The sequence below is a fragment of the Myotis davidii genome, unplaced genomic scaffold (genome assembly GCF_000327345.1).
Source record: "Myotis davidii unplaced genomic scaffold, ASM32734v1 scaffold855, whole genome shotgun sequence".
Taxonomy (NCBI): domain Eukaryota; kingdom Metazoa; phylum Chordata; class Mammalia; order Chiroptera; family Vespertilionidae; genus Myotis; species Myotis davidii.
Window position 1 is genome coordinate 245,814 of NW_006286978.1, and position 19,172 is coordinate 264,985.

General features: G+C 49.5%; 1 protein-coding gene across 1 annotated transcript; it reads left to right on the top strand.

Moving 5' to 3' along the window:
• The first annotated feature begins 470 nt into the window (after positions 1–470).
• HDAC6 (histone deacetylase 6) lies at positions 471–18,751 on the top strand. The gene is made up of 28 exons (XM_015560749.1): positions 471–1,001; positions 1,086–1,214; positions 1,349–1,437; positions 3,418–3,502; positions 3,599–3,639; positions 4,048–4,144; positions 4,290–4,387; positions 5,357–5,461; positions 5,585–5,653; positions 10,270–10,396; positions 10,508–10,573; positions 10,665–10,724; positions 10,803–10,892; positions 11,195–11,301; positions 11,336–11,403; positions 11,650–11,815; positions 11,909–12,037; positions 12,195–12,363; positions 12,653–12,786; positions 13,244–13,312; positions 13,424–13,616; positions 15,111–15,260; positions 16,626–16,800; positions 16,911–17,386; positions 17,474–17,581; positions 17,734–17,880; positions 17,977–18,105; positions 18,318–18,751. Exons 1-28 carry the CDS (start codon positions 909–911, stop codon positions 18,384–18,386), a joined length of 3,438 nt encoding a protein of 1,145 aa, XP_015416235.1. The 5' UTR covers positions 471–908; the 3' UTR covers positions 18,387–18,751.
• Positions 18,752–19,172: the final 421 nt, after the last annotated feature.

Here is a 19,172-nt window from a genome sequence, read left to right on the forward strand (position 1 = left end):
CTGTAGCTCTCAGGGAGCGCGGCCCTGAGGCTGTGGGCGGGATCAGGGCGGTCAGTAGAGAGAACCGGCCCAATGGTAACGCGGGCCTTGGCACCAGCAGCCCCTCACAGGTGGCGGGGAATGGAGCAGCGCTGGTCCTGGGCGGGGTTTGAGGGAAGGGCCGCGCTGTGCCTTCTGTGTGGAGCTGAAGGGATTGGTTGGCATTGCGGAGGGGGCGGGGGTTGGCGGGCGGTGGCTGGAATCTGGCCGAAGGGGTTTGGGAAAACGTCGGGGGTAGGGTTTGGGCGGGGGCTGGGGTTTGGTGGAGGAAAGGGGCCGTCCCCTGAGGAGCGGTGCTGGTTGAAACGTTAGGGACGGAATCTGGCCTAGTGGAAGGTGCTGGGCGGCGGATAAGGGGTGGAGTTAAGTGGATCGTGCAGGGTGGAGTGGGGTCGGGGCCGCGCTGGGGCTGGCTGAGTGAAAGGGTGGGTGATTTTCCCGGGGGATTGGGTGGAAAGGGCAAGTCTGTGAAGAGGTGGGGTCCGGGGCGAGGCTGAGAGGAAGGAAAGAATCTGGAGAATGGCTTGGTAGAGCGGAAGGGGCGTGATTTGTTGGAAAGATCAGGCCCTCGAATAGACTGAATCTAAGGGGATTAATTGCTTTTTGAAAGGGCCAAACTTTGAAAGAAGAAAGAATAGTGTTAAAGGGGTGGAGTCTAGTGGAATGGGCGGGGCCAGGTGGAATAGACATCCCAGTGGAGGGAGAGAGCCTTGAGAGAGAGGGAGTTTTGGAAGGCAGTGTGTGATAGGATAGCATAAGAGGCGGGGCCTGGGAGGAGGCTGGGGTGTAGGGTCCTCAGGATACCAAGTCCCTTCAGTCACCTCCACCGCACCTCCCAGAACCGCGTCAGGGGTGAAGTCTCCCCGACCATGACCTCCACCGGCCAGGATTCCACCACAACTAAGCAGCGAAGGAGTATACACAACCCCCAGACGCCCCCCCAGGATTCCAGCATCATCTCGGTGAGGCCCCAGATCCGTCCTGATGAGGGGGAAGGGGAGCAGTGGGCCGTGCAGTGGACTCTGACCTTTCTCTCTGTTTAGCAGAAGCCAGGTGTTAAGAAGGGTACTGGACTCCGCTCCAGCCCCAGACTAGCAGAGGTGAAGAAGAAAGGCAGAATGAAGAAGCTCAGCCAAGCAGCAGAGCAAGAACTAATCCAGGGGATCCAAGTGCTGGTGAGAGAGGCCTGGCCATAATTTAGCCTTCTGTGACTATCAAAACCCTGAGGTTCTCCATCTTGGACATTACGGGATGTTACCTCTGACTCAGGCCCTAAATGGATCAATCTCTCCCATTTTTTTCCCTGCAGGATCTGACCACTGAGACCAAGACACTCTCCGGTACTGGCCTGGTGTTTGATGAGCAGCTAAATGACTTCCATTGCCTTTGGGATGACAGGTAAGACTTGACTCCTCCAGCTGTCCCCAAACCACACAAATATGCACACTTAGAGCCATTAGCAAGAACAGATCCTTTCTTGCACTAGCCTAGAGACTGGCAGCAGATGACTTAGGGAGGTGGGGCTCAGGTTTGAAGGGGTTCTTTTCATTAGCCAGCAAACATTTATTAAGTGCCTGCTGTGTGCCAGGAGTTGGTGATACAAATGTGTTGGACAAGACAAACAGGGTCCCTTCTCAAGGAGCTGATAGGTGAGTAGGAGAGCAGATCATTAAACAGCCAACAGCAGAATGAAGTGTTTAATATGGGAGGACTTAAGACCAGGGGCTTCAAAAGTGTTTAATAAGGATTTTAGACTAGCATCCGGTGTTCCCAGAAGGTATCCTTGAAAAAGAGACATTTCTGCTGAAACAGAAGAATTACACCTCCCATTTGCTCACACATGTAATCCATCAACAAATTCTTTTGTCTCTGTGTGCAAAATGTATCCCATATCTGACTTCTCCTCACTGCCACCACCATCATCACTCACCTAAATTTGCAAAGGCCCCTTCACTTGTTCCCTGTTTCCACTCTCATCCATGCTGTCTGTTTTCCACACAGCAGCCTAAAAAAATATGTGTAAAATGATGTTCTCTTTCTTAAAATCTTTCAAGGACAGAGCATTACCTTCAAGGTAAAGGTCAAATTCTTCATTTTGGCCTCTTAGGTTCCACGTGACCTGGCTCCACATCACCTTGGTGACTTCATCAGCCAGTCCTCTTCCTCATTCGTTTCACTTCACTTCACTCACACTGGACCCCTTGCTGCTCTTCCCACATGCCAGGCATTCCCTCAACTCCGTCCGGGTCTTTGCCCTGGCCAATCCCTTTTCCAGAGATTTGTTTCTGCCTTCTCTTCTCCCAGTTAGCATTCACATCTCAAGGAGACTCTCAGAGAGGGCTATGCCTGGCTACTCCCCCCACACCTCATACACTTGATCTTTGAGATCTTCCTAGCTCATGTCATTGTTTGCTCATTATACTTATGTGTTTACCAGTTCAGTATCTATCTCCTCTATCCCAATGGAAGACTCAGAGTGGCAGAGGACTTCAGGGACATGGCAGTAGACAAAACAAAGAAACCCTAGTGTTTGTGAAGATTACAATTTTGAGGGAGAAAACAGTCAAAGAAAGTAAATGATACAGTGTGTTCGAAACAAAAGTTCTGTGATGCACAGAAACACTGAAGCAGGAGGGAAAGTAGCAAAAAGAACAATGGAGGAACTCTTCAGTTTGGAATAGGATGGTCAGGGAAGGCCTTGCTGATATCTGAAGGAGGTGAGGGAGTGAGTCATGAAGATAATGTGGGAGCAGGGGGGGAAAGCTAGCTGAACAGTACGTGACTTGGTGAGATGGGAGCCATGAGAAAGTTTTGAGTTTAGATGGGACATGATCTGATTTGGATTTTAACCAATGTCTGCCTACTGTGGGAAGAAAGAACTGTTGGGGGAGTGATGGCAGAAGTAGGAAGGCCGGCCCTAACCGGTTTGACTCAGTGGATAGAGTATCAGCCTGTGAACTGAAGGGTCCCAGGTTCGATTCCAGCCAAGGGCATGTAGCTTGGTTGTGGGCACATCCCCAGTAGGGGGTGTGCAGGAGGCAGCTGATCGATGTTTCTGTCTCATCAATGTTTCTAACTCTCTATCCCCTCTCCCTTCCTCTCTGTAAAAAATCAATAAAATATATATATTTTTAAAAAGAAGTAGGAAGGCCAATAAGGAGCTGACTGTAGTGACCCAGGTGGGCGATTATGATAGCAGCAGTGGGGGTGATGAGGAGAGGGGCAGGCTCTGGATACATTGTGAGAACAGAGCCAACAGGTACTTCGAAGTTTCTGGTGTGCAGTGTTGGATGGAGAAGAATGCAGGACCAGCTGTGTTGCTCACCAGTGTCCCTGTATATGTCCATGTGTTCATGTGACTTATCTCTGTCAACCCAGCTTCCCTGAAGGCCCCGAGCGGCTCCATGCCATCAAGGAGCAGCTGATCCAGGAGGGCCTCCTGGACCGCTGTGTGTCCTTTCAGGTGAGTTCCCCGGCCAGCACTTTGGGTGGAGGGTAGGAGCTGGCAGGACCTGGTTTGGGGCCGTACCTTAGCCCTTTGTTCCTTGTGTCTCCTCAGGCCCGGTTTGCTGAAAAGGAGGAGCTGATGTTGGTTCACAGGTGAATTCTTGGTAACCTTGTAGGGACGGGGAGGAAGCTAGCCTGGGCCCACCAAGGCAGATTGGATGCTTTGGGAATGAAGCTCATGGGCTCTGTGACTTTGAGCAAGTTGCTGAACTTCTCTGAATCTCATTGTCATTGCCAATAACTGAGGGACTGGTAAATACAAGTTCCTCAGGAGGATTTGATATATGTTGGGTGCTTAGAATGGTGCCTGACATATCATCAGCCTGATGAGCTATTGTTCTTATTACAATCTGGTGTGTAAACAGCTTGTAATTGAGGAAGTCTGACTTGTCCAGGGGTCTGGTGCATAAAGGGCTTAGCTGGGGAGGAAACAGGGCCCCAACTCAGGGCCAAGGAGGGAGGCAGGCCCTTGAATCTCATCTTCCCTGTCTGTATCCCCAGCCTAGAATATATAGATCTGATGGAGACAACCCAATACATGAATGAGGGAGAACTCCGCGTCCTAGCAGACACCTATGACTCAGTTTATCTGCATCCGGTATGGATGAGAACTGTGACGGCAGAGGGTGGTAGCAATCCTGGGAATGCCCATCCTCACACCTACCCCACCCTAGGAGAAGCAACTGAGTGGACAAGGCTGGTCTCTCCCTCACTCCCTCTCTGGCTCCCCACTGTCTCTCCAGAACTCATACAACTGTGCCTGCCTGGCCTCAGGCTCTGTCCTCAGGCTGGTGGATGCGATCCTGGGGGCTGAAATCCGGAATGGCATGGCTATTGTCAGGTAGGACCTGCCAGCATTTGGGTTTCTACATTTAAAAAAAATTCTTCCCTCAAGTGTAAAATGTATTGATAATGGATAGTGTATTTGTAATGGGTAGTGTATTTACGTGCTTAAGATACAAATGGGCATACAAGAAAAAGTCTCCCTCCCACCCCGTTCCCCAGACACATGCTTCCTGTCCTGGAGGTAGTCACTGTAACCAGTAACTCGTGTGCCCCAGAAATAGTCTGCATTTTCATGGAGTAAATACCATATTTCGTTGATTCTGAGATGCATATTTTTCTATTGGTAACATCTTGAAATTCAGATGCATCTTGTAAACAGTGACATCTTAGCATTCAGTTGGCAGCATTTTCTGCTTTGTTGTTGGCATGTAAAAATCACAGTACATCTTATCATTGTTGGCATTCCAGAACTGATGAAAGGCAGAAGATGGAGCCTTTCTCCTGCCTCCCCTATTTTAGGGGAGCGCTCCAGCATTCAAGATGCTCCCTTCCATACCATGCATTTTCCACTTAGACATTTTGAAAAGCTATTCTCTAACTGTACAGCTTAGACCCATGTAGAACTCCACTGTGCAACAGTAAGTTAACCAGCTCCCTACTGTTGGGCATTTTGGTTCTCCCCAATCATTTACTGTTTCTAAAAAATGCTGCAGCAAATTTTGTTGTCCATTTATAAACATGTGATTTTACCCTTTTTGCTGTACAAGCTGTGGGCTAAGTCCCCAGGAGCAAAATGACTGGGTGTGAAGGTGTATACACTGATAATTTTAAGAAACATCAAGTTTCCTTCAAAGAGAGAGCAGAAAACTGGGGGTGAGAGTCTAAGGGCCTCAGTTACTCAGTTCCTGGCAGATTGGCAGGTATCAGCACTGGGGGAGTTGGTGGTCTAACAGGATTAGAGAGCAAGGGAGTGTCCTCTGCAGAGGAGGAACCCCCAATCTGTGGCTTTCCCTGTCCTGCTTAGGCCTCCTGGACACCACGCCCAGCACAGTCTTATGGATGGATATTGCATGTTCAACCATGTGGCCGTGGCTGCTCGCTATGCTCAACAGAAGCATGGCATTCAGAGGTCAGCAGCAAATAGCAGGGCAAGGGTGATGGGGGTGGCACAGGTGGGGTAGCCTGGTGTGGGCATTTCCCCCAGGTACACCTGAGTTATCTTATACAGTGCCCCCCTCTCTTCCGCTCACAGGGTCCTTATCGTGGATTGGGATGTGCACCATGGTCAAGGAACACAGTTTACCTTTGACCAGGACCCCAGGTATGGCCCCATATGCCACCTCAGATGCTAGATTCCCAGCCATCCTCCACCCTTAAAGGCCCAACCAGAAGGGGCCAGGAGGGAAGGGAAGGCATTCACATTACATTGGGCCTGCCCTGGGACCAGGTTCTGTGCTGCTCTCTGCGTGTCTGCCCTCTTAATTTCATTGAGGCAGAGACTATTGAGTTCCCCATTTTAGAAATGGGTGAACTGAGACATACAGGTTCGCACAGAAAAGAATGGGAAGAAATGAGATTTGCTTCCACAAACATTTAGAAATCTTGCTTATTAATTTACCCTGGAGCTGGAGTGAACCTCAAATTACTATATCATATTTTGTAGTTATGATTACTACAAATTACTTATTTAAAAAGTTAAATAAGCCCAGCTGGTATTACTCAGTGGTTTAGTGTCGACCCATGAACCAAGAGGTCACTCAACTTAAAAAAAAATTAAAGAAGCCCTGGCCGGTGTGGCTCAGTTGGTTGGAGCATCATTCCATGCACCAAAGGGGCGTGGGTTTGATTCCTGGTCAGGGCACATACCCCTGGTCAGGGTGCATGTGGTAGGCAGCCAATTGATATTTCTCACATTGGTATTTCTCTCTCTATTTCTTCCTTTCTCTCTCTAAAATCAATTTTAAAATTTTATAAAAAATAATACAGAACTGTCTATAGCAGTGACTCTCCTATAATTCCCATCACCTCAAAAATAATTGTTGATAGTTTATGTTATATCCTTATGGAATTTTTCATATAGATGTATAAATTCATTATCATTATTATTAATACACTGCCTAATGGGGTAATCCTCTACATCAAGCGCATCAGACTTAAAGGCTAACACGGGCCAAGTAAACAAGGTTTAAGTTTATAAAACAAAAAGTGCAATTTTCATAGAAACATAGGTTTATTTTGGTAGAGGCATGCTGAATACAAAGGGCTGAAATAAATGAGTCATCGTTAACATAAAATAATAGAACATTTTAATACAAATTAATATTTTTTCTTGTACATTAACTTACCAGACACTAAATAACTGCACAAATTAATAACCATAACGCAAATAAAACTATTTTTCTTGTTCTCCGAAAGCAAAATATTTCCTGTTGCACACATCACACAAGTCAGTACAAGACTAATGATGTGGCAACTGGCTGCTAAAATATTCGCTTGCTAGTATTAGTGGAGGGAAATGGTGCACCTGCGCGTAAGGTGCATAAGGGAAATGAATGCAACACGATTATAGTAATCAGTCATTAGCGAACATTGTAGTTCATAATTAATAATTATGTATAGCAGGATATTGTAAAAATTGTTACAAAATTTTTATTAAAATGTTTCTTACATACCGTTATATTGGCTGGGCCACAAAAATATTCGTTGTAGGCTGCATGCAGCCTGTGGGCTGCAAGTTTGACATGCTTGCTCTACATGGTCTGTGGCAATTTGCTTTTCGCATTTAACAGCAGGTGGTAGACACTGCTCCATGTTAATACTTCTAAAAAGTACCTTCTTTTTTGTAAGGGCTGTACAGTATTCCATTGTATGGCTGTACCTCTGGTCATTTAACTCTGGGACATTTATGATGCTTCCCAGGTTTTGCTATTGCAGACAATTCTATAGTGAATAGTATCCTGTATAATAAAGCAGTAATATCCAAATTGACCGTCACGCCATTGCACAAGATGGCTGCCCCCATGTGGTCAAAAGATAGCAGCAGGTGAATGCAGTTGTGGGCGATCAGGCCAGTAGGGGAGGGTAGTTAGGGGCAACCAGGCCAGCAGGAGAGGGCAGTTGGGAGCAACCAGGCCTGCAGGGGCGGGAGGGGAATTAGGGGTAACTGGGCCAGCAGGGGAGGGCAATTAGGGGGGACCGGGCAGGCAGGGGAGGGCAGCTGGAAGCAATCAGGCCAGCAGAGGAAGGCAGTTGGGGGCAATCGGGCCAGCAGGAGGGCATTTAGAGGTGACCAGACTGGCAGAAGGGGGCAGTGAGGGGCAATGAGGCTGGCAGGGAGGTCAGTTGGGGGTGACCAGGCCATCAGGGAGGGGCAGTTAGGGGTGATAAGGCAGGCAGGCAGGTGAGCAGTTAGGAGCCAGCAGTCCTGGATTGTGAGAGGGATGTCCGAGGGGTCCCATATTGGAGAGGGTGCAGGCTGGGCTGAAGAACACCCCCCCCCACACACACACACACAGTGCATGTAATTTTACACTTCTCTGAGTATATCTATAGGATAAATTTCCAGTCATGGATTACTGGGTCAGAGGGTTGGCGTGCTTGAAAGTCTGAGATCTGCTGCCAGATTTTTCTCCAGAAAGCACCAGCTTACCCTTCCAGCAGAAAGTGATTGAACTAGTCCTTCTCAGTAGGAGACACTACTAAGTAATCTTTGTTTATCTAGTCTTCTGTCGAACAGACTATGTAGAATCCACTTCTCCCCATAGATCCTGAGCTCCCATGACTCATTATCTAATCTAGATTGGCTGTTCTGTAGACATTGCTTTATTATTTTCTAGCATTTGGTGTTGCTGTCAGATGTCTAATGTCAGTGTGATTTTCATTCCTTTCTGAGTAATCTGGTTTGTATAAATGAAAAAGAATTTATCCATGCCCTTCAATCTCCCTTCTCCCCATCTCTCTGTCTCTTAACTCCAACAGCAGGGTTTTGGGGTGGAGACAAGTTGGACAGTCCTTAAAAGACTATTATGAAGACAATGAAAATTAAAGCAAAGTAGTTAAAAGAAAGAAGTAAACTTAGTGAATGGGCCATTGGGTGAACTGGTTATTCAGGACTGATTTTGTGTGCAGTGACCTGGAATTGTGCTTGATTTCTCCAGAAGGGAAACCCCAGGTCATTCCCTTGGGCCCCCGGAGCCTCAAAGTACTTTCCAGGGATTTTTTTGAAGTCTCTTATTGTCTGAATCCTTTATCCCATTCTGTCTTTCTGGGTGGATACTTGTTTAACATTCCTTTAATGTCTTTTGACTGGGATAGTAGCAGAGTGGGGAGGTAAACCTGTGCTATCAGTTCATCATTCCTTCATTGGAAGTGAGACTTATTTTATTTATTTATTGTAATTTTTATTTATTTGAAGAGAGAGAGGGAGTTGGGGAGTGAAAGAGAGACATGGATTTGTTGTTCCACTTATTTATGCATTCATTGGTTGATTCCTTTTTATTTATTGAGTTTTAGAGAGAGAGGAAGGAGGGGAGAGAAAGAAATACTGATCTGTTATTCCACTTATATATGCATTCATTAGTTGATTCTTATATGTGCACTGACTGGGAATTGAACCTGCAACCTTGGCATCTCAGGATGATGCTCTAAACAACCAAGCTACCTGGCCAGGGCCATTCAAAATTATTTTAAAACTTTATTCTGTTTGCTTTATAAGCTTAGTTTCCTGAGTGTTAGTTCTTTTAATTCTGGTGGCTCTCTTGTAGGGTTGCCTTTCTTCAAATCTTTTCTTTAGTTATTTTCTCCCCCTGATAATAATCTTTATGTTCTATGGGGTATTCCTCTTCCTTTAATGGCTAACTTAGGTAAAAAAAAAAAAAAAAGTTTAGAACTGTTATTTACCTATCAGAGTAAAAATAAAATAAAACCCAATCATTTCCCCACCTACTCAATACCAGAGGTTTAATATAAATTTCATTCCCTAATCCCAATACATTTTTCTTCATTTCATAAATCTTTTTATGTCAGTTTTAATAAATTGTACAACTACATTGTTAACATTCATTAAAATGGGACTGTCATACATTTCCCTAAAAAAGGGAAAAAGCTGCCTTAAATCCTTACTGGAACAAGGCAGGGAGCGATGAACCGATGGATGGATGGATAAGAGATTATTCATTTGGATTGCCTCAATCAGGATTAAGCCCTCCCACAGCCTGCTGGAGGGACCATTGTGTCTTTTCAATATCTGTTCTGTGTGTCAATCCCCCCACTGCTTTGAGTGCTCTGTTTCTCACCTACACAATAAAAGAAGTACTAGAGGTGGCCTATAAGGTATTGTGAAGAAGGAATTGTCCCCTCACTGGCCTCATGGAGCCCTAGCCAGCACCCCCACTCTAGCTCTACACACAGAACCAGTTCTTAACTCTAACTTCCCAGTCTCCCACTTTATTTAGGAGAAACATCAAGCTCCCCAGCGCAGCCTGATGCTCTGGGCAGCCTTAGCTGGCTCCCACCATTTTAAAGCCCCATGTTCCCTGTGGGCCTCCCAAAGTCACAGGGTTTGTCCTACTGTTACCACCTTGGACACAGGGACAGGTGGGTGGGTAGGCATGATCTAGTGTCCCCATGGTGTAAGGAGCTCTTGGGGCCTGAGATAGATCCACTAGCTCTCAGGATCTCAGAGTTAGACCTGGGTGGGCATTGAGGGGGCAGCAGTGTTGGCCAAGGGAGGAGTTCCAGTAAGAGATGAAATGAATGAGTGAGTGATGTAATAGGTAAACAAATGAAAAAATGAATGAATGTTTGAATTAAATATTTAATGGGGAAAACAATGAGAAAATGAATGAATGGTTGAACCAACTGTGGTAGCTGTATTTTGGGAGTGTCGGGTGCATTGACTCCTCAATCCCTCAATCTCTTTTTTCTCTCTGCCCCCAGTGTGCTCTATTTTTCCATCCACCGCTATGAGCAGGGTCGCTTCTGGCCCCACCTGAAGGCCTCTAACTGGTCCACCACAGGTTTTGGCCAAGGCCAGGGATATACCATCAATGTGCCTTGGAACCAGGTCAGTGTCTGCCCACTTGTTGCCCCCAGAGTGAAGCTCACCCCTGCCCTTCAGTGGTTCAAGGCAGAGGGCAGAACATCCCATCTCACCATCGTGTGCCTCTGTCTGCAGGTTGGGATGCGAGATGCCGACTACATTGCTGCTTTCCTGCAAATCCTGCTGCCGGTCGCCCTTGAGGTCCGGGGGTCTGGGATGATTTGGTGCAGGGTGACAGTGAGGGGTGGGCCATGAGGACAGGTGGCCTCATGTAGTCCTTTCCCCCCCTCAGTTCCAGCCCCAGCTGGTCCTGGTGGCCGCTGGATTTGATGCCCTCCAAGGGGACCCCAAGGTAAGGCGGGCTCTCTGGAATGGCAGGTAGGCAGAAGGGAGCTACTTGGAGCCAGACTGACCCTCCATGTCTTCCCAGGGTGAAATGGCCGCCACTCCAGCAGGGTTTGCCCAGCTCACCCATATGCTCATGGGCCTGGCAGGAGGCAGGCTGCTCCTGTCTCTGGAGGTGAGTGACTCACTTCATCTCTGAGCCCGTGAATCCTAGAGGACATAATAACAAAGCTTTCAAGTCCAGCATGAGTTCCTGTCCCAGAATTTCCGCTTCCTAACTGGACAGTCTCGCCTAAGTCACTGGACTTGTGTGATAGTAGTAGTAGTCATGTCATAGCGCTGTTTAGTGAGGGAAAGGAAGCACCCTCTAAATTCTTTGTTGCTCAACATGTAGTCAGCACCCTAGTGGTCATGTTACTACTACTCTTCCCTGGTAACATCTGGGTCTTCCCTAACCCCCTCACTCTATTCTCCTAGGGTGGCTACAACCTTCGCTCCCTGGCTGAAGGAGTCAGCGCCTCACTCCACACCCTTCTGGGTGACCCCTGCCCCATGCTGGAGTCCCCTGGGGCCCCCTGCCGGAGGTAAGCTCAGGTGGTGGAGGGAGAAAGTGGGACCCTCACTGCCCACCTTGTCCTGCACTCTGGAAGCCCTGGCGCCCTTCTGGGAGATCCTTGTGAGATCAGGTAGGAGGCAGGGAGTGGGTTTAATGGGGGTGGGGGTCAGGGATGGAATGAGCCATGGGACAAGACTGTCTTCTAGAACCTACTCTGACTTTCCTGGCCTAACTTGGTGGGAGGGGGTCAGTCCCTCCCTCTCACTGGGTCCTGGTTTCAGGCCTCGCACCCCTTTTTACATTTGAGTAAACTGAGTTTCTGAGTATTACATGACCCAGGGCGGGGGAGTAGGGTGAGTGTGGTCTCCCCTTGCAGGTGACTCCCTGGACGAGGACAACGAGGATGGGGACAATGAGGAGGAGGAAGAGGAGGGACCATGGCCACCCCCTGCGCTCCCAATACCAATGTGGCCAATATTTCAGTCTCGCACAGGGCTGGTCTATGACCAGCGGATGATGGATCACTACAACATGTGGGACAAGTATGCGATTGGAGCACTGGGCTCAGTGTAAGTGGGCAGGGGTTTTTCACCTCCTCAAACATTAAGCCCTGCCTCTGTATCCCCACCTCCCAGCCAACACCCCGAGGTACCCCAGCGTGTCTCACGGATCATGTCCCGTCTGGAGGAGCTGGGCCTTGCTGGGCGCTGTCTCATGCTGCCTGCACGTCCTGCCACAGACGCTGAGCTGCTCACCTGCCATAGGTCAGACCCTCGTGCCTGGGGGTGGGATGGGGCCTCACTGCATACATGCCACCTGGGAGCTGGAGCCTGGGTATGAATTGCTGCTGCGGGTCGCAAGAGGGGCCTTGGAGGGGACAGAACCACGTGACTATTCCTGATACCCTCTCTGTGCCTCCAGTGCTGAGTACGTGGCTCGTCTACGGGCCACAGAAAAAATGAGAACCCGGGAGCTGTACCGTGAGAGCGCCAGCTTTGACTCCATCTACATCTGCCCCAGCACCTTCGCCAGTGCCCAGCTGGCCACTGGTGCCACATGCTGCCTTGTGGAGGCTGTGCTGGCGGGAGAGGTATGGCTACTTTGGGGTAGGGCTCTGACTGGAAGAGGTGGTTTTGGGGGCGGGAGAGAGGCTACTCTGAGAAAGTTGGGCAGGGATGGAGGAAAAGGGGGTGAGGAGGAGAACCCTGCTCACCCGAGGCCTTGCTCACTGGGAAGTGCAGCCATGAGGATGTGGCTACCGGGCTGGGCCCCCCTGGCATCTGGTAGTGGGAAGGAGGGAAGAGAACAAGCAAGGGGACAAGGAGAAGGAAAGCAGTGAGGGCAGTGGTTTGATCTTGGCCCCCTGCTCCTCCCCCCAGGTTTTGAATGGTGTTGCCCTGGTGCGTCCTCCCGGACACCACGCAGAGCAGGATGCTGCTTGCGGTTTCTGCTTTTTCAACTCTGTGGCTGTGGCTGCTCGCCATGCCCAGGCCATCAGTGGGCATCCACTGCGGTAAGGGCTCCCTGTTTCCCCCTCCCCCCCAGCTCAGTGCTTACTCAGCAGGCCCCATGGTACAGCCCCCAGGACTTACCCAGAAATATCCAAGGGTCCAGTTGTCCAGTACTTCCCAGAAAAGGACTGAGGATCTAGCCTCTCAGTGCTTACTTGGAGAAGACCCCAACATTGTGGTATCCAGGTCCTATGAAACAGGACCCATTTCTGGCCCCAACAGAACCCAGGGTCCAAGCCCCCAGTGCTAACCCACATAGGGCCTGGGGTCTGACCCTGAGTACTTGTTCAGGAGCCAGCCTCGACTGTCATCCTTACTTTGATAGGACCCACAAACTTTAAGGACTTAGTATCTGGTGACCCACAATATATGCCCCTGCAGACAGGCCCCAGTGGTCTGGCCCCTGCCTTCTCCCAGGGGGCCAGTGTCCTGAGTAACTGACAAGCTCTCGGTCCTCAGGATCCTGATTGTAGACTGGGACGTGCATCATGGCAATGGAACTCAGCACATATTTGAGGACGACCCCAGGTGAGGGGCTGGGGCAGGGAGTAGGTGCGGCCAGGGAAGTGGGTGGGTCATGCTTCAGGGGTGCCAGGCTGCTAACCAAGCATGGACCCCTCCCCACCCTGTCTCTGGCAGTGTGCTCTACATTTCCCTGCACCGCTATGATTATGGCACCTTCTTTCCCATGGGGGATGAGGGCGCCCCCAGCCAGGTGGGCCGGGCCGCAGGCACAGGCTTCACCGTCAACGTGGCCTGGAATGGGCCTCGCATGGGGGACTCTGAGTACCTGGCTGCCTGGCATCGTCTGGTGCTGCCCATTGCCTATGAGGTACGCTTCAGGATGTATGTGACACAGCTGTGTGGGCAGCAGTGAGTGCACATGTGTCTGACTTCTGGGTGACTGATCCTGTGGGAAAAACAGCAAAGAGGAGGGGGAGTGGCTGTGATGGCCTTTGCATATGTGACTGCCTTCTCTGTGTGCAACTGTGAGGGACTTCCTGGTGTGCGGGGGTGGTCTTCGTGTTCCTAGCGGTGTGTCCTGTGTGTATACCATCACCAGTGGCTGTCTGTATGTGACGGTGGCCCCAAGTGACTGCCGTCTCTGTAGAACTGCATGTGCAAGCTGGGGAGGGGTTTGAGTATATGTGAGACACTGCACAAGTGGCTGTTTCTACCATTTCTGTGCCATGGGTGCTCTTTCTGTGACAGCCGGTTTGTGACTTTCTGCACCTGGGAGGCTGTGTGTGACAGTCACCTTTCTGGCTGTTTGTGTGTGTCTATCTCTGACTGGAGGTGGCCTGTATACATTTGCCTGGTTGCATGAATGGCTGTAGGTAACCACCGTCTACATGTGTAAACTGTAAGTCTGTCTGTGGCAGACTGTATGTGTGTGACTAACTCAGAAGGCTGATACATGCGTCATCTCTGACCTCTGTGCAGACGCACATGTTCAGATGTGTGCATGTGTCTGATGCACAATGGCTGTGACTACCTTCTGTGTGTGTATAACTGAAATCATGTGTGACTATGTGTGTAAGTGACCACCTGTGGGTGCAACAGTGTGTGTGTGTGTGTGTGTGTGTGTGTGTGTGTGTGTGTGTGTGTGACACTGTTGTTATCATGTAATGATGGCACATGTATGGTTGTATCTGTGCAGGGGTGACTGTGGATTATTGTCCCCTCTGTGAGAAACTGTGTGCATGACTAGTAGGAAGTGCAGTCCCGTCCATATGGGACTGTCTAATTGTGTGCAGGTATGTGACCATCTTCTGTGTGTGGCACTTGATTGTCATTTTCTGTGATGGAAGTATGTGTGCACTTCTCTTTGGCACCATATATATAAAACCTTGTAACTTCTGCACATGTATCACATGTTTGACACAGGGAGAGGAGCATGTATCTCTTTATCTCACCCTTGGGCATGTTTGTGAGGACATATCTCTGTCTCTCTGTGTTTCATGTCACCATCTCTTGATGGCTGAATCTTCACGTCTCATAGGAGTACCTACTATGGACTCTGCCTCTAGTCCCCATCTGCCCATTTCTAGTGTTTCATGTCTCTAAATCTGTGTCTAATGTGTCCTTAACTGTCCATCTTCTCCATGTCTCTCTGTCTTGTGTCTCTACATCTTCCCTTCCTGGTTTCAGGGCTCTGATCTTTTCTCTCCCAGCCTCCAAATCCCATGTCTCCATCTCTCTGACTTGCATCTTCATGTCTTCATTTGTCCTTGTCTCAGTGTCTCTTTCTGGATCTACCTCACCTAGTATATACCCAAAGCCCACCTTCCCTCATGTCCATGCATTTCTTCTCTCCCTACCTCAGTTTAACCCAGAACTGGTGCTGGTCTCAGCTGGCTTTGATGCGGCATGGGGAGACCCGCTGGGGGGCTGCCATCTGTCACCTGAGGGCTATGCCCACCTCACTCACCTGCTGATGGGCCTTGCCAGTGGCCGAATTATCCTAATCCTAGAGGTAATTCCCTTGGTCCCTCTTTCCACTGTGGGGGGTAGTGGGGAAGACTTGGAGTCCTGCCCTTTCTGTTAGCTGACTGCAACACGAGGGGCAATTTCCTAAAATCTCCTTTGAGTGTCCCCACCTGGGATTGCTGGCACATACTTGGCATTAATAATAACACCAGCATTGACCACTTCCATTGAGCACTCACTATGTGCAAGACACTCTTCTGACACTTTACAGGCATTATTAATTCATTGACAAAGCAGCCTTCTGAGGTGAGGTCTGCTGACCTCATCATTTTCCTCTCTCAAGACCAGGAAAACTGAGGCACGGAGAGATATAGTGACTAGCCAGAGGCCACACATTTAATAGTGGCAGAGCCAGGGCTTGAATCCAAGCAGCCTGACCCCAGAGCCTATCCTTTTCATCACTACTTGAACTATATCAAGTTCCTGAGATAAAATAAATTCACTAACTTTTTGTAAACATTCAGTGTTCCCACCCCTGGGCTTCAGTCTCCTCATCTGTAAGATGGGGCTGGCTAATGATGGAAGAGTGCATGGCATACAGTAAGCACTGCAGAAGTGCTAAAACTTCGCATTATTATGCACTGTTGATACACTAGCAAATCTTATGTGCTTTTTTTAACTACTTCACAGATGAAGACAGTAAGTGCTAGAGAGATTGATCGGTTAGTAAACAGTCTCAGTGTGCCCAGACTGCTTGTGGCACTGCAGAGTGATGGTTAAGAACATGGACTCTTTTATCAGACAGCACAGGTTCTGAGCCCAGCGCTGCCTCTTCCCAGCTGTTAGGACCTCAGCCAAGTCATCTAACTATTCTGAACCTCAGTTTCTTTATCTATAATAACAGCAGAGACTGGGTTTCCTATAGAGTGTGAGAAAGGGGGTTCCCATACCAAGTCAGGACAGGGGTTCTTGTGGGGAGAGAGACCAGTTGTTCCTGTGCTAGTTTTGGGGCAGGGACGTCTGTGTGGGTTCCTGTACTATGAAGACACGTTCCTACACAGATTGAGCATGTGTGGTTTGAGGATTGAGTTAATAACATAAGGTACTTAGAATAGGGCCTAGCATACAGCAAGTACTTAATGAACAGCAGCTATTATTGGTGTTACCATCAGCATCATTGTTATTGTGGTCATTATTACCTTGCACTTCACATCGCAGTTTATCCCCCTCAACAACTACCTCACACAATGGGTACTGCCATCTGACAAATGTGGGTTCTATTCACTTGTCTCCAGTTGCCACCTTCTAGGCTTACAGGGCCCTGAGGCAGGATTGGGAAGCAGGATATCTTGCCTCCCAAATTCCCTGAGGACACTGCATCATACCTTTCACTCTCTTTCTCCTTAAAAAGGGTGGCTATAACCTGGCATCCATCTCCGAGTCCATGGCTGCCTGTACCCGCACCCTCCTTGGGGACCCGCCACCCCTGCTGACCCTGTCTCGGCCCCCACTGTTAGGGGCCCTGGAATCAATCACTGATACCATCCAAGCCCATCGCAGATACTGGCGTAGCTTGCGGACCACGAGTGAGTGGGCATGGGGAATTGGGGACAATGTGGGGTCAGGGGAGGGCAGGGATTAGAGGCAGGAGAGGGGATAGTGCTCATACTCAAGGATCTCGCTCCCATGGTTTCAGAGATTGAAGACAAGGAAGAATCCTTCAGTTCTAAGTCGATCACCAAGGAGGCACCCCAACCAGCCAATCCTGGGTCGGCTAAAAAGCTGACCATGCTAGAAGAGAGCATTCTGGATGAAAGCCTGGGGAAGGCCACATCAGCAGCATCTGTGCAAGAGTCCACTCCAGCTGTTGTGGAGCTCACTCAGGACCAGCCCTCAGAGGCAGCCACGGGGGAAGCTATGCTGGACCATACCACCTCGGAGGCAGCCACACTGAACCAGACTACCTCAGAGGCAGCCACAGGGGGAGCAACCCTGGACCAGACCACCACAGAGGAGGCTGTGGGAGGAGCCAAGCTGATCCAAACCCCTCAAGCCTCAAGCACTGACAACCAGACTCCTCCTACCTCACCTGTGCAAGGAGCCACATCCCAGCTATCCCTCAGTACGCTGATTGGGAATCTCAGGACCTTGGAACTAGACGACAAGGCTCAGGTAAGGCCCACCAGCACACCCAGGTAGGGGGAAAGAAGGGTCAAGAATCAGGACTCTTAGATACGTCTCTTGCCTCTGTGTATCCAGGAGGCCCCAGGGTCTGAGATCCCAGAAGAGGAGAGGCTACCAGAGGCATCTGGGGGTCAAGACGTGGATGATTCGGTGCCAATGCAGGCCTCTGGGGACATTGACCAGGTGAGCTCAGGGCGTGGATGGAACTGTGGCTTCCTTATTTTTTTACCCATTTGTACCTCCAGGTAGGAGCATATGACACAGGGACATATAATGGGGAGATAAGTCCCTAGCTTACTCCGTTTCACCCACCTGGTCCATGTCCCCCCCCCCAGGCCATGTTTTATGCCGTGACACCACTGCTGTGGTGTCCCCATTTGGTGGCAGTACGCCCCATTCCTGAAGCAGGCTTGGATGTGACCCAGCCTTGTCAGGACTGTGGAGCACTTCAGGAGAATTGGGTGTGTCTGTCTTGCTATGAGGTATGCAACAGAGAATGGGGATGGGGCTGAGGTTGGCCCAGGAACAAACCATAGGTGGGTGCTGATCCCTGCCCAACATTTACTTCCTAACCTCAGGTCTACTGCAGCCGTTACATCAATGCCCATATGATGCAGCACCATGAAAGCTCAGGCCACCCACTGGTCCTCAGCTACACTGACCTGTCTACCTGGTGTTACTCATGTCAGGCCTATGTTCACCACCAGGTAAGCCCTAGGCAGGAGCCTCTAATGTGTACACATTCACTCCCGCCACACACACACCTTCTGTGATCAGATAAGGGGAGAATGGAGGCCCTTCTGCATGTGGGCTAGTCCAGGAGACAGGGTGGTTGAGGGCTGGAGTGGGGGCAGTCTCCTGGCTGAGGTAGAGGGGGTCCTCACTCGCTCTTACCAACTGTCTCTTGCCTCCTCCTCAGACTCTCCTAGATGTGAAGAACGTCGCCCACCAGAACAAGTTTGGGGAAGACATGCCCCACTCACACTAACTCCCAGAACGTGCTCCTCTGCTTCACCTTCTGAGGCCCAAGATAGACCAGCATTAGTTCATTCCAACCTGTACCTTGGACGAGGGGCAGCTTCATCCATCCTTTCTGAAAACCCTTTACAACCCCCCAAGGGTGCTGATTTAAGTTTAAATACCTGTAAGAGGACTATGATGATTAATTGTAGCTCTCCCCCTGCCCAGTGCCTGCTCTAGGGACTCCCATCTGTTCTGCCCCAGAAAGAAAGGGATAGCTTAGTTGCCTCAAGAAGGGGCTGATATCAAGAAGATGATACTTTGGAGGGAGTGGGGAGCAACTGGCAGGTATAGTGGGGTTGCATATGTAATAAAGTACAAGCTGTTACAAAACCTGGAGGAAGTCTTTTTTTAATTAAATGTTTTTATTGATTTTTAGAAAACAAGAAAGGGAGAGAGAAAAACATTGATTGAATGCCTCCTGCATGCCCCCTATGGGGGATCAAGCTCACAACCCAATCATATGCCCCAACCGGGAATCGAACCCACAACCTTCCAGTGCACACGAGGACACTCAACCGAGCCACACTGACCAGGGCTGGAGAAAGTCTTTTAATCTTGAGTGGAGAACCCCACACTCCTGGCCAACAGGGCTGATGAGTGTAGAAGAAATGAAGGCATGGGTGTTTCAGGTCAACCCCCTGCCCAGCCAGCACTCAAAAAGCTAACTGGAAATAGAGCAGCTTGACTGGCTCTACTATAGATTAAATGGTAGAATCTGTGAGAAAACAAGTGCCTTAGAAATAGGAGCCTC